The 14,765-nt window shown below is 43.3% G+C and overlaps 1 protein-coding gene across 2 annotated transcripts in view; it reads left to right on the forward strand.

Moving 5' to 3' along the window:
- PACRG (parkin coregulated) overlaps positions 1–14,765 on the forward strand; it is a 497,551-nt gene that overhangs the window by 274,545 nt on the left and 208,241 nt on the right. For both annotated transcript variants that reach the window (XM_040965490.1, XM_040965491.1), the window contains one exon: positions 2,259–2,430. In XM_040965490.1, the coding sequence (XP_040821424.1) occupies positions 2,259–2,430 (172 nt within the window). The remainder of the gene's footprint in view (positions 1–2,258; positions 2,431–14,765) is intronic.

Below are 14,765 nucleotides of genomic sequence, written 5' to 3' on the forward strand. Positions count from 1 at the left end.
CAGCCTGACTGACGAGGTTTGCGGTCACAGGCTGCTGCCCTGATTCTAGTTACGGAACACGGAAATACCAATAACCACGTGTCTTAGACTTGTTGCAGCTCTTGGGTGAACGAGGACACACAGGTGTTTACAACAGTGCTCGGCATTGAAGCAGTCAACATCATCATGTGTCAGTGCCATTGCCTCAAACTGTACAAAGGCAGAAATAGAATTCCAAGGGAAAATTGCCAAATCAACAATCTTAGTAGATTAAAAAAAAACTTGCCTCTCTTACTAAGTTAAATTCATTTGGAAATGCCTCCAGTCACTGTCAGACAGCTGATTTACCTTGAAAGTCATAACCAAAAAGCCCTTAGTGTAGCTAGAGATGCAAGCTACATAAGAAAAGTACAAACTAGACTACAGCAAATGAAAAACAACCAGAGACCATAAACACTAATATGACTGAAGTTAAACTAGGCATGACCATAAATGTAAATGACTTAAATTGATGTGTCAAGATGCAAAGAGGCTTAGATCATATTAAATTGATGTTTTGATAGTTACAAGAGAAAGTACATAGAAGAGCAACAATGGACTAAAGGAAAGCGAACTGAAACATCCAGAACTGTGAATAAAAATGTGTTCCAGGCAGCACTTATATCGTGAAACTAGCTTAGGAGGTAAAATTATAACAGCATTGTACCTTTAGGAACTGAATGATGTGGTAATATATTTTTTAAATACACAAAATACCCCTCTAAAACATCTTAAATGCACAAAAATCTTTGAGATAAGTGACAATAAATAGATATCTCATAAACTTTCACTGACTTGATGAAATTTTATAACCACACAAGGCATATAAACTAAACTTGACACTTGCATACATCTACATTTGGAATTTGTTTCTAAAAGTCCAAAAGAGGATCTAAATGCCATCCCTTGCTGACTGACTACCTCGGTTTAGCTGGGTGCTCTCTTCATGGAGCAGCTGGCATGGGCATTGTGAATCGGAAGATGAAGAGCAGAGAGCTCTAAGGCCTGTGGTTCATTCAGACTCACCATGAGCATCTAGGAACCTGGTGGACCTCCTCTGGTCCTTCCTGGTGGCAGAGGCAGGTGGGCATGTGTCAAGAGCCTGTACAATGTTGGGAGGCAGCCAGGGAACACGGAACCCTCCTGTAATGGCAAAAGGGAGTTTCCCAGAGGTTCTTGCTGACTCGGGAGCCCCTTACTCAACTAGAAGATGATCTTTGGAACATGGGCGCACTCACAGGAACTTGCAAAGCAGAAAAACCGGGTTCCCTAATGGGACCTTCTCGTGCTTTTCCCTGTGGAGATGCTTTGGAGCTGAAGTCTGAGTCTGTTAGCTGATTCCCACGCACACCATCAGCATCCTCTGGAGCACAGTGCTGGGGAGAGTCAGGCTGGGGAACTCAGCAGCAAGCGGCCCTGGCAAGAGAGAATCTCCCCCATGGAGATGATACGCAGATCCCCGTCTCTTTTCTCAGCTCCAGAGCGGTAACTCCCATTCCTTGGCAGGACTAGATGCTGCTGCACAGGCATTGCTGAAGGTGCAGAGTGTGGGCACAGGAAAGAGTGGGCGCAGGTCATTGGAGTCATTGGCCATTTGGTGTCCCAGCAGTCCAGGGGTGTTCAGCCCAATCTCTCTCCCTTCTTGATGGCACCAATAATCTGTCTGTCATCCATGCCCAGGGAAGTGTGTAAGGAACTGTTGGGCTGGCCACACTCATGTTGACCAGGTTCCAAGCTGCCAGGTCTTCACAGAGATGCACTTTATTACACTTCTCGGTGGCTTACTGCACAGGAAAGCATTTGTGGACATCGTTTTTTACTTTCTCTTTGGAATTCTTACAACTGTCTTCTTCTTCCCACTTTATTCTGACATGGGACTTTCAGCAAATTTACTATAAATTCTTAAATCCTTACCACTTTTGCAGTTGTGCCAAATGACCAAAGAAAAAGGGGGGTGGTGGTGTGGAGATAACAAATTATTAACATGTTCTCAAAGTAGATTGCATGTGACCAAGAGCTTTGACTGGTAAAGACTGAAGGTCAAGAATTTTTAACTTCAGTGTGAATAGACTAAAGACGTGATGACAAGCTTCAGGTCACTGGGTGGACTGCCCAGTAAGATCTTCCTGCCAGTATAAAGAACTTGCTCCCCAAAATTGATGACACAGCCTCATGGCTACTGGGGTTCTGCTGTCCCAGTCTTGGTGTTCACATGGCATCTCTTCTCTCTCTGCTTTCAGGTAGAAATTGAGAAGCTGGATTATCATCATTATCTGCCTCTGTTTTTTGATGGGCTTTGTGAAATGACATTTCCCTATGAGTTTTTTGCTCGGCAAGGAATCCACGACATGCTGGAACATGGGGGGAACAAGATTCTACCTGTCATTCCACAGCTCATTATCCCGATAAAAAGTAAGTGAACAGGTGAAAAACCATCACCCACCTTACCTGGTCCCGCTTTTTGACAAGTTGCTAATGAAGCAGTAAAGCACAGCAGACCGAAGCAATCCCCAGGTTTTGCAGGGATTTTTATTCATTGACTCGGGAAGCCAAAAACCCAGATCTTCAAAAACACATCCCATCATTGAGATCGCCCCATAGCTTAGCCGCATAAATCACTTAAATTGCATAGGGTCTGTGCCAATCTAAAACTCATCAAGGCAACAACACAAGCATTAATGGTAACTTACATACTCAGGGGTGAAGTGTCCCTATGTGCACGCACTGCTGTTAATTTCCAACTCCTTTTCAAATGGCATCCCAAATTCTTAGAATGGAGATGTAATTGTGTTGCATGCCTTACACCTTATAGGATTGATAATTTTAAGAAAATGATACATCTAGAATAGAGAAAAATTACTGTTTCCAGAAACACCAAGTTGTTGATCTACAATGGGTTGCTTATGATGACTCTGGGGTCACCCCAACATTGGCTTGATCTGTCTGTGAAGTAGGCTGAGTCCCCTTGAACGGGTTGTCTGAAAGAGTGGTCCACGGAAGCATTGCTGAGATTATCTTCTTCTTCCTTCTTTTTCCTTCTCCTCCTTCTTCTTCTCCTTCTTCCTCCTCCTCCTCCTAACTATTTATTTATTTGGAAGAGTTACCGAGGGTGAGAGGCACGGGGTCTTGCATCCACTAGCTCACTCCCCCAGATGGCTAGAACTAAGCTAGCCCAAAACCAAGAGCTTCATCCAGGTCTCCCATGTGGGTGGCAGACACTGGGGCCATTTTCTGCTGCCCTTCAAAGCCATTGGCAGGGATCTGGAGCAGAAGTAGAACAGTTAAGACACAAACCAACAGCCACGTAGGATACCAACATTGTAGACAGTAGCTTAAGCAGCTTTAGCTTAACTCCCATTCGCCTTGCTGCCAGAGCCACGGATGGCCCTTTTATTACAGCTCCCATGACCATCCCAAGCTTCTACCTGGGTGAATGACAGCGTTCCCACAGATATGCTCAGGCCTTGCCCATCATGCCCTGCTACTGTTGGAACTTTTCACCTGCACACAGTGCTGCTGCCAGTTAGAAGCAGGGAGTCTGGGGCAGTCATCTGGCTTAGTGGTTAAGGCTACGATATCTCATGTCAGAGTTCCTAGGTTCAATACCCAGCATGGTTGGTAAGCACCCAGGGAAGTAGAGGTGAGGGCTAGTAATTGAATCCCTGCCACCCACATGACAGTTTTGTGTTGAATTTCTGGCTCTGGCCTTCAGCCGGACCCAGCCCCAATGACTGGCAGCATTTGGGAAGTGAACTAATGAGTGTAAGCTCTTCTTTTTCCTGTCTTGTGTCACTTGTCAGAGTGTGGTTTGTCTAATCCTGTCTATAGTCCCCTATCACAGATTTGAATTAAACCACACTAACACATGATGTTTGCAGCTGTTCCGATCTCACTGCTTACATTTAATCAGCTTTGAAACTTGCTCTCACACCTTCTTCAAAATCTCTGTAGTGACCCACCACCACTGGCCAGGTTGTAATCCCACTGTGGCATGGAGAGCTGGACCAAAGAGAAGGACAGGCTATAGCTAGGAAACAGAAATGATCCCTTAAAGTGACCTTTCCACAGCAGTTGTCCCTTCCCGTGTGTGTCAGCTGAGGGCAAGGCCGACTTCTGCCACTCTTGCAGGAGTATTTGCAGTGCTGCACGAGAGCTCCTTTAAGCATAATTCACTGTCGGTAATGGATTGTTGAATATGTTGGATTCTAGCCGGGATGCTTCCAATCTAGATTTCTTTTTTAATTTTGATTTTTGTTTATTAGAGAGACTAACAAGTACACAGAGAACTTCCATCTGGTTCTTTCCCCCAAATGCCTGTGACAACAGAGGCTGGACCAGGCCCACAGCTCAGAGCTGGAAAGCCGACCCAGGTCTGCCAGGCTGAGGGGCAGAACTCAGCCACTGACTCCCAAGGTCTGCATTAGCAGGAAGTGGCAGTAAGGAGCCAGAGCTGGGACTCAAACCCATTTCAAGATGCCATCTGAACTGCTAGCATGAACTTCTGCTTACACACACACACACACACACACACACACACACACACACACATTCCAGATGCCACATTTGTCAAAGATGATGGACAAGTTTCATTGGTTAACAGAAAATGCCCTGGAACAACCTGTCCATTTCTTCCCACACCTGTTGGAATAGCAGCACTGTCTGTTTCTGCCTTTCTTTCACTAAATGCTTCATGACAGGGTCCCTGCTTTCATGGGTGTCTCCCCCCAGGCCCCTTTGAAGACACTGAGGTAGTGCTAAGCAATGTATGTATTATGCTATTTATAGGCCAAACTAGACTACCGCGAACCAAGGGTTTTCAGGGTTTTTTTTCCTTTGATCTATATTTTGGAGATATATAAAAGTTGAGACCGAAATGATGTGTGGTAAGGACAAAGCTTGCAGCACACACCTAGGAGAGGTCACTTGCTGATGAGTGAGTGCATGATTAAGAACTCCATAAACTTGATTAGTCAGGGAGAATTAGCTGCATATGGATTTAGTGACATGAGGTCCCAGCAGCAGGGCTGACTTGCCGTGGTGGGGACCAAGAGGCAGCTTCCCAGCTTCCGCTGTTACCTGCTCACCCTGACCCCAACACTGCAACTTGGTTCTTAGTCTGCCAGGGTCAGCAAAAGTCCACCTGACCTCAGGAGGATCTGCTCATTAACTGCATGAGACCACACCCAGTTACAGAACTGTGGGAAAGCACGAATGCCGAGACTCGAGCCTCCCAGGTGGAATTCTGGAATGAGGTTAATCGAACCAGGAGCAGGATGGCGTACAAAACTGGGTGTCTTATTTACATGCCATGCCATTAAGATAATTTTGACCCTGCCCAGGGGCAAACTTAACCTCAGCACCCCAACTAGCATGTAGGCAGTATGTCTGAGAGCACAGCAAAATCCGTCACCTTGCTGTGAGCAGAGCTGGGCTTAGCTGACCGTGTATTTCTTATCCCGTGGGTTAAACTCAGTAAATGATCAGGCAGATGCTACTGGAATGAGATGTGGAAGAAAGAGAAGTGGGGTGGGTAAGGAGAGGGACGCTTCTGATTTCCACTTTCTTGAGTTATTCAGGGTCCCAACTCCAACATGATGCTGGCATATAGTGGTGAAGAACAGTCATGGTGTACTGACTGCCCGGAGCGGCAGTGGAACCTGGGGTTGGCTGGGTGCTGAGCAAAGAAGAAGCCTTGTTGCCATCTGTCACAGGACAGTGCGTTTGCAGTTATCCTATCCAGCAAAGGACTAAATCCCATCTTAACTTAGAAGAGCAATACCAGGAGTTGTCAGATTTGCCATCCACCAGAGAAGGGAAAGTATTTGCCAACTGTTGTAAACGGGCCTTTATTGGGGGGGGGGGGGGGATGGGAGAGAGTTCGTTCTCGGGCCTTTCCTCTGCGCAACTGAGTGGCACAGAGTGTGAGCTGTGGAATGAAAAGGCGGTCAAAGGAGCGTGCAGGAGATTTTTATACTCCTCCTGACCACCGGAAGCTGGAGTAGGGCCTGCTCTGATCCTTATTAGGCAAGGAAATGCTAGCCCAAGCTCATCATTGGTCTGTCAGGGCTCCCCTGTCCTGGTGCTGTGTCGGATCTACACTGCCCCTTCCGGATCAGGCCGGAGGTCCGAGTGATGCGTGGGCGTGACGCAAACTGCCATCTGCTCAGTAACCGCGGCAGCCATCATGGGTGAGGGGCAGGTACCACCGCATTCAGTGCAGAGTGCGGACTCACACCATCATCAACGGAACAGGGAGGAGTGCAGAAAAATCCAGTTCAGTATCTGGAAATCTCTTTCAAGGGACGCAAGAACAGAGACAACACCAGGGCTGCAAGGAACCTTGCAAAACCGAAAGAAAGTTTCCTGCACAGTCCAAAGGAGAGAAAAGCTCAGTGGAAACTTCTCTGACCCCCTCAGGATTCAGGACGAAGCAGCCCATGTGCAGTACAAGTTTGACTAGCATAAGGCAAACTATAGATGCCTTAGTGGGACTGACATCTGCCCAGAGTGATGGAGAATTATCAACAGCACAACGCCAATGTGTGAATACAAACAACTACCTCACTAGGCCCTCTCAGGAAAGCTAGTCCAGAAAAATAAGGTGAGAATGGAAAATTTACTGGAAGATACGGAACGCAAGCAGAAGCTAAAATCTCAGAGGAAATATCGGATCAACGGGGAAAAAAAACAACTTAATGGCAGAAGTAATCAAAAGAAGCTTTGTGGGAGGAAAAGCATCCCCTATTCTGCAGGTAGAAAAGGGTCCCTGTTGCCTAAAGGAAGACCCACACCAAGGCCACCAAGGCACGCTCTGCTGGCGGCTTAAAGCATAATATAAATAAAACTCCTTTACCACTAGGCAGGGGCGGGGGAAGGGCACACCTGATGATAGAAGAACCACTGGGGCTACAGTGTTTCTGCAACAGCAGCCTCCAGACAAACTCCAGGACACCATGGAGTGCGGGGTAGGGCTGCGGTCAGGGTCATCATAGCTGTTGTTCCATCTCATTTGTGTGATGGAAGGGACTAGTGTCCATCGTAGCCATCTGCCCTTCATGCAAGGGTCCTGAGCCTGTGCTGTTGTGCCCAACAGAACCCCTCAAAGGAGAACATCATTGGAAACCAGCAAGCCCAGGAACCACAAAACCTAGAGCTAAGTCAAAATAGTTGGTTATGGTGAAAAAGTTCCAAAACCCCATGAAATGGCAAATAGTAATTTTGCATTAATGACGCTAAAAATCCAGGGAAGCTGGAGTGTAAATCTTGAGTGTCAATGGCAGAGACATTTAAGCAACGGCTGCACATTAAAGAGACAAGAGTCGAGTAGGCAGCAAAGAAGTGCCAAGAGCCAAGAGTACCCAATAGGATGTGGAACATGAAGTCAACCACTAACGGCATAAAGAGCAACCTTCAGTTTGCCTTGGAAAACACAATCTGAATACAAGCTCTATTTGTAAAACAAAATGTTTCAAGGAAAAATGTTCTCAGGAAGATGTAGCTGGTACAACCTTCTGTGTGATTAAAGTCACAACACACTTGGGAAGGAAGAAACTGAGTACTCACAGAGTTTTTGCTTCTAGAACAAAAGTAAATTTGCTAATGAAGGGGAGGTAACTGCTCATCTCCCTTCCACTGCCAGACCTTGTACTCCAAAACCTGGCATCTTGGCCAAGTGAGAGTGGACGAGTGTGTGCACCTGTGGCCCCACGCTACCCCTGCATAAGACCCAGGCTCCGGAGCAGTGACAGCGGCCAGACCAAACATGCTAGCTTTCAAACACCCCCTGTGGTGGTGGTGCTGCTGGCCTGGTCAGAGCGGGGGCGGTGCTTGGATTGGGCATTCCAGGCCCAACCTCAAGGGCATGGTCAGGTCAGTGCACAGGGGCTGGGCTGAAGAGTTGGCCTGTCTCCCTGGGCTCTGCAACTTTGGCGTGTACCAACTGAAAATAGTTGATAACAAATGGGTACTTAGAGATTCTTTTTCTTGTCATTAGTCCCTAAACAGGACAGTGTGGGAACTACTTCTGTGCCTTTACATTGTACTATGGATAATCTAGACATCACTTCAGTTAGACCAGAGGATGTTTGTAGGGAAACGGGCTGTATTCCTTCCTTCATGGTGTAAGTGACGAGAAATTCAAGTGTGTGAGCTAAAGACTCACAGTAAATGGCTCACAGGAGGTGACGTAGCATACAGAGTGCGAGGGAAAGAACGTGAAACAAGATCAGTAAGGCAAGAGTTTTGTGAAAATGAAAGCAGAGTGTAGAGGGCAAAAAGGAAACCAAATAACCTGGTGTGTCTCCAGGAGGGAAGGAAGAGATAATTCGGTCATCAGGAAGAGGGGCGTTGGCGTGGGAATGCATCGTGCACACCAGTCTGGGGAGGGATTGCCGACGGCCGCACAGTCACAGAAACTTCACTGCCGTCCACCGACAAACCTTCTTCCCCTCCCTCTGTCTTAAATGGCTCTAGCACAGTTTTGGTAAATCTGTTTTTTTATTATTTTATTTTAAATTTTATTAGCGCAGCATATTTATCCTGTTATCCCTGTGAAGGCTTATTCCAGAATTATGGTTAATTTATATATATATATAAATCAATATATAATATACAATATATATAATATATGGTATATAGACTATATAACATAGTATGCTATACAGTGATGTATAATATATTATATATAAATTAATATATACTATATATAATATATATAGTAGCTTTGGGGGGAGGAAGGGGCGGAGTTATTTCTTCCTTTATATCTTTTTACTCATGCATACATAAATTTTGCACATCTGAAAAACTCCGCCATCAAATTGATTAGTCGATCGGGTTGGAAGTCCTTTTAGGTTGGAATCATGCTGCCATCTCTTATGCCTCTTGAGAGGTAATGCTGCCAGTGGGTCCCAGTCCTTCTCCTCTGACCTGCTGCCCGGGACTCTGCAAGCTGCACTGGTGGTGTGAGGTCTTCTGTTGACAGAGTGTGAATTAATGATGTTCTCATTCAGTTTCCTGGGAAATTTCAATGTGGAGACACAGGGAGCTCTCAGCACCTGAAGCATTTCATTTGTATTTCTTTAACGACACTTCAGGTTTGTGGTTTCTGGAAGAAGTGTGTTGTTCCTCCTAGACGGATGCTCTGAGTTAATCTTTCTGTTCATATTTTTCCAGTTTGTCTCTTATTGTTATTTCTTGAGAAATTGTCTTGGTTTCGTCTACCAAAATACCTTATTGAATATTTTATTTATCAGGACGTTTTTTCCTCTGACTGATTTCCCGTAGTGTGCTGCTTATCGTTATGGTCGTTATGGTCGTTATAGTTATTCTGTTATTCCTCAAAGAGATTTTAAAGCTATGTAGAATACTTGTTCGATTACTTTGTAGTTTCGAATTGTTTTGTCTTCTTGGCGGAGAGCTACTTCTTGCCCTATTATATCCTTTCACACATTCAGTAAAAAGAAAATTTCCCCTTTGCTAGTCTTTCAAAACTTCTTAGTCTTGCATATAATTCTAAGCAATAATCCTTCTCAGCTTGGGTTCCAGACCAAGTCATTTAGCGATCCAGTGACCTGCAGTGCATTTTGATACCCAGTTTGATACCATTGTCTGACCTATAAAATGGGCATATTATGTATATTTACGCTTTATGTCTTATTTCTCAAGTCAGTCAATGGTCTCCATGTTTTCTATTCCATATTATTTTAAAAAGTCTTGTTCTGTTTACTTTTTAATTTATGATATTTTAATTTTGACGTAATGGATTTATCTGTTTTCTGTATACTTTACTTTTTTTGCTTCTGTAACTTCTTTAGCTACATACTTGTTCTTCACTTGCATGTCTGTTCTTCATTTGGTAATCGTTTTTGATATGTATGTTTTTCTTTGCCACTGTATGACCAACATAAGTATTTGGTACTTATAGTTGTGATTTGTGCCTTGCTACAGAGCTACCACGAGAGTTAAAGATCTTGTTTTTATGGTTATTTAATTTACATTTATTAGTTTAAGAAGAGAATGTGGGCTTCTGTGTAATCATGAAACCTGTAACTTTATTATCATTCCATGGGAGGTGAGAAGAAATTGCATATAATAGATTTTATCAAATCTGTTGGCAATATTATCCAAAGAATTTCTTTTTGTTTTTCACAATGGGTAAAGTCAGATTGAGCTTCCCCACTGTGATAGCAACACCACCACTATCGGTAAGTCCTGAGGGCCAGTGGTGAGCCCAGAACTTCCTGGAACCCTGTGTCAGTAAATTCTCCTAGCTCCCCAAGAAAGCAGCTGATAGAATCCCCATTCCTCAGGCAACAAAACCGAGGCCTTAGAAAGCATTTCCATGCCACATGACATAGGCAGCAAGTGCTAGAGTCAGGATCTGAACCGTTGCTAGTCCTGTGAGCCTCTTCCATTCATCACCAAAGCGCACCACTGCACTGACAGCTGCAAAGCCCGTTTGTCTTCCAGTCACACTTAGAACATGTACAGAAATTAGTCACGTCTTGGGTTGTAAAATACGTCAAAAGACTTCACTGGATGGGAATCACACAAAGCATGTTATGTAGTCAAATCCAGTTTATGACGGTGATCAGAGTTTAAGGCAGTGACCAGAACATTCTTGTATGCTTTAATGTTATTCCTTATGGAATGACACAGTTGAACAGGCATTGGGGTTTCCCCTCCCCAGCCCCCCATTGTTCTCCCCTCCAGTCTTTCAGTAGATGTCTTTCATGTACCCTCGGAGGTCCATCACACTGCCATTGTAGGAGATTTTCTATCGTTTTGCTATGAGCCCATCTTTGTACTACATGCATGGGGTCATACTTCTCTCTCTTGCTACCTATGGACATATTTATTTCCACTATGCTTCCATTACACATCCCCTTAGGTATAATCCACCACGAGTTGAGAAGAAAAAAAATTTAGAAAGAGTGAGTCTTCATCTCCATGGTGTTGTCAAACTTGTAGCAGGGATATAAGTGTGACACTAGGGTGGTACAAAAGAGTGCCCAACATCTTCCTGCAGAAATAAGTGCTAGTGTGTGACCGTGTGATTTCAATGGGAGTACAATAAGGATTAGATCATTGTTACTCATGGGTAGTAGTAATAACAGTGATAAGAGGGATATTAACAATCTCAGATGATCACAAATAGTTTCTCATGGATTATTGATTAATGAGTTACATCACAAGATCTTTTTTCATGTGGTACAGACAGCTAGAAAGTGCAATAAGATAAAATTCACAGATACGATGTTTAGATTTGATGTCGTATTATATTAAGGCAAACATATGATCCTGTGTGCTTTGAAGTGAAAACATACCTTTCCAGTAAGCCAACGCATCTGTAGTGAGGTGATCTTCAACAAAGTTCCTGAAAATATGCACTTGGGAAAGGACCGTCTTCAGGAAATGGTGCTGCCAAAATTAAATATCCACACAGAGAATAATGAGGTTCTTGCCATATTGAAACATTAACCCAAGTGGGTTAAAGATTTCAATGGAGAGGGTTAATGCTTCAGCACACTACCACGGGGAGATTGTTTGTTTAGGAAAATCCATAAAGCATAAGAAACAGAGGCCACAGCAGACAACTGGAATTACAGCAGCTGAGAAGCTTCTGGTCAGCTAAGGAGGGCACCAGCAGTGAAGGGAGAAGTTGCAGGGTGGGAGAAAATTATCCATCCGATAAGGTGCTAATATCCTGATTACATAAAGAGCTCAACCAACTCAGTAAACACAATAAATAAAAAAGTAAATAAATAAATAAATTGAACATGCTCAGTGGATCTAAATAGCCATTTCTCAAAGGAAGACACTAATGTCTGACCAGACAAGGATATCTACTCTCATCACTTTTATTAATATCATTGTAGAAGGTTTAGGCAGAGACATTGTGCAAAAAACATAAAAGAAAGAAAGAAATGAAGTGGGTAGCTGCCATGGCTCAACTGGATAATCCTACACCTCCAAGCACAGGCATTCTGTATGGCTGCCCGTTCATGTCACAGCTGTTCCACTTCCCATCTAGATCCATGCTTGTGGCCTGGGAAAACAGTGGATGGTGGCCCAAAGCCTTGGGACCCTGCACCCACATGGGAGACCTGGAAGGCATTCCAGGCTTTGGATTGGCTCAGCTTCAGCCATTGTAGCGAATGAGTGAACCAGCAGATAGAAATCTTTCTCTCCTTCTCTGTATAAATCTGCCTTTCAAATGAAAACAAATCTTTTTTTAAAAAGAGAAGCAACAAAAGAAAAACTAAAAGAAATCAATGCAGCTCTAATTGAATGTAGGAAGCGCAATGATCCCTGTTCGTGCGGAGTGATTATATATACAGAAGAAGCCAAAGACTCCACCAAGAGACTATTGAAAGTGATCAAAAGAGTTCAGCAAGACTGCAGGATGTAAAATTACACACAAATCAATAACATTCTTATACATCAACAATGATCTGGCCAAGAAACAGTTTGTAAGAGCAATACCACTCAGAATAGCTTAAAATAAATGAAATAACTTACAATAAATCCAATCAAGGATGTGAGAGAGCTCTTCAATGAGAGTTATCAAACAGAAGACACCAAGAAATGGAAAATACTCCATGTTCATGGATGAGTATTAATATTAACAAATGTCTGTATTACTCCAAGCAATTTACAGATTCAATACAATCATCATCTGAATTCCAAGACAATTTTTAGAGAACTAAAAAAAAAAAAAACCTGAAATCCATAAGTAAAAACAGAATACCTTGAATAACTAAACTGACTCTGAACTGTGAAAACAGAGCTAGAAGTATCACAATCCTAGATGTCAAGGCATACCATAAGACTGTTATAATCAAAGCAGCCTGAAGCTGGCACAAAAATAGACTTGTAGACCAATGGAGAAGAATAGCCACTCCAGCACATCCATGCATCTACCACCAGCTACCATGAACTTTGAAAAATCTGCTTAAAACATCCTGGGAGACAGTACTATCTCTTTAACAAATGATGTAGGAAATATCTGATTCCTGCCTTCCAACGTTTGAAACAAGACCATACCTTACACCGTTTATAAAAATCAACTCAAAATATGTCAAACATCTAAAGACCAGAAATCATGAAACTACTGCAAAATACTGCAAGCCATCGGCCTGGGTAAATCTTTTTGGATAAGACTTCAGAAGCACAGGAAACAAAACAAACAAAGCACAGCAAAACGAACAAAGGGGATTACATCGAGCTTCTAGGAGGAGAGGAGACAATTGGGGGAAAGTACTTTTTAAACTGAACATCTGGCAAAAGATTAATATCCACAATGTGTAAGGAGCTCAAAGAACTTAGCAACAACACAATGAACAGCCCTGTAAAAAAAGGGAGCAGAGAATGTGAGCAGATATTTTTCTAAAGAACAACATGAAAGGTCAGAAGATGCATGAAAAACTAAAGTACTCAGGGACCCGGTACCATAGCCCAGTGGCTAAAAGTCCTCACCTTGTATGCATCATGAGCCCATGTGGATGCTGGTTCATGTCCTGGCAGCTCTGCTGCTTTCCAGCTCCCTGCTTGTGGCCTGAGGAAGCAGTTGAGGATGGCCCAAAGCCTTGGGACCCTGTACCCATGTTAGAGACCAGGGGGAAGCTCTTGGTTCCTGGCTTCGAATCAGCTCAGGTCTGGCCATTGCAGCTACTTGGGGAGTAAATCAGCGGATGGAAGATCTCTCTGTCTTTTCTTTGTAAATGTGACTTTACAATAAAATAAATCAATGGACAAATCTTAAAAAGAAAATAAAGTACCTAGGAGCACTAGCCATCAGGGAGATGCAACTCAAAACCACAATTGGATATCACTCATTCCAGTTAACATGGCTGTTATCAACATGATGAGCGCATTAGCAAAGATGTGAAGAGCATTTCCATACCGTTGGTGGCAGAGTTGTAAAGGTGTAGAGCATTCTTGGCAAACCATGTAGCTGTTCTCAGAAGATGGACTGTCCAGGTTCCCAGATACTATACATAAAAAGGCAAGCTGATCCATCTGTGAGAAGACATCTGCCTGCAAACCCATGACTCCTGTAGCACCATATTGATGGATACATATCTCTCTCTCTCTTTCTCTCTCTCTCTCTCTCTCACACACACACACACACACACACGCTACCCAGTCATAAAAGTTGAATGAAATGCTGTCACTCTTGTTACTGAAGTTGGACAAGTGTCATGTGACGTGTGACCTCACTGCCGGGCAATCTATGAAAGCTGATCAGTTTCACTGACGGCGAGCGTGGAACAGTCAGTGCTTTCTGGAGGCTGAGAAACCAGTAGGGAAAAGCTGGGTCAGTGGTGAGAGAGGAGAAATAAGTTGTGAGGCTCTGTGGCAGAGCAAGGAGACTATGGATAATGATAGCACAGCTACGTTTCCAAAAGCTGCAAGAGGAATCTTATGTTTTCACTACAAACAAAGAATAATTGCGGAGGAGACAAATACACTTAGCTTCTTTTGAACTTACACAATATGCACTGGTACCAAAGTATTACATGAAACCTCACGAACACCTAAGTTTTAACATCTTAATTTAAACATTTTAAAATACATATACTTCTGAGTAGCCTATGTCTCCTAATGAAATCAGAAAACATTTTAGCTGTGTAAAAATGAAAATATTACAAAAATTAGATATTAAAAATACTCCTTCAACATTACATTTAAATGTTACTAAAATTACACTGCAATCTTTTTTTATATATGATATAATAACACATTTA

Source organism: Ochotona curzoniae, unplaced genomic scaffold (genome assembly GCF_017591425.1).
Source record: "Ochotona curzoniae isolate NIBS_2020 unplaced genomic scaffold, NIBS_Ocur_1.0 scaffold_3890, whole genome shotgun sequence".
Classification (NCBI taxonomy): Eukaryota; Metazoa; Chordata; class Mammalia; order Lagomorpha; family Ochotonidae; genus Ochotona; species Ochotona curzoniae.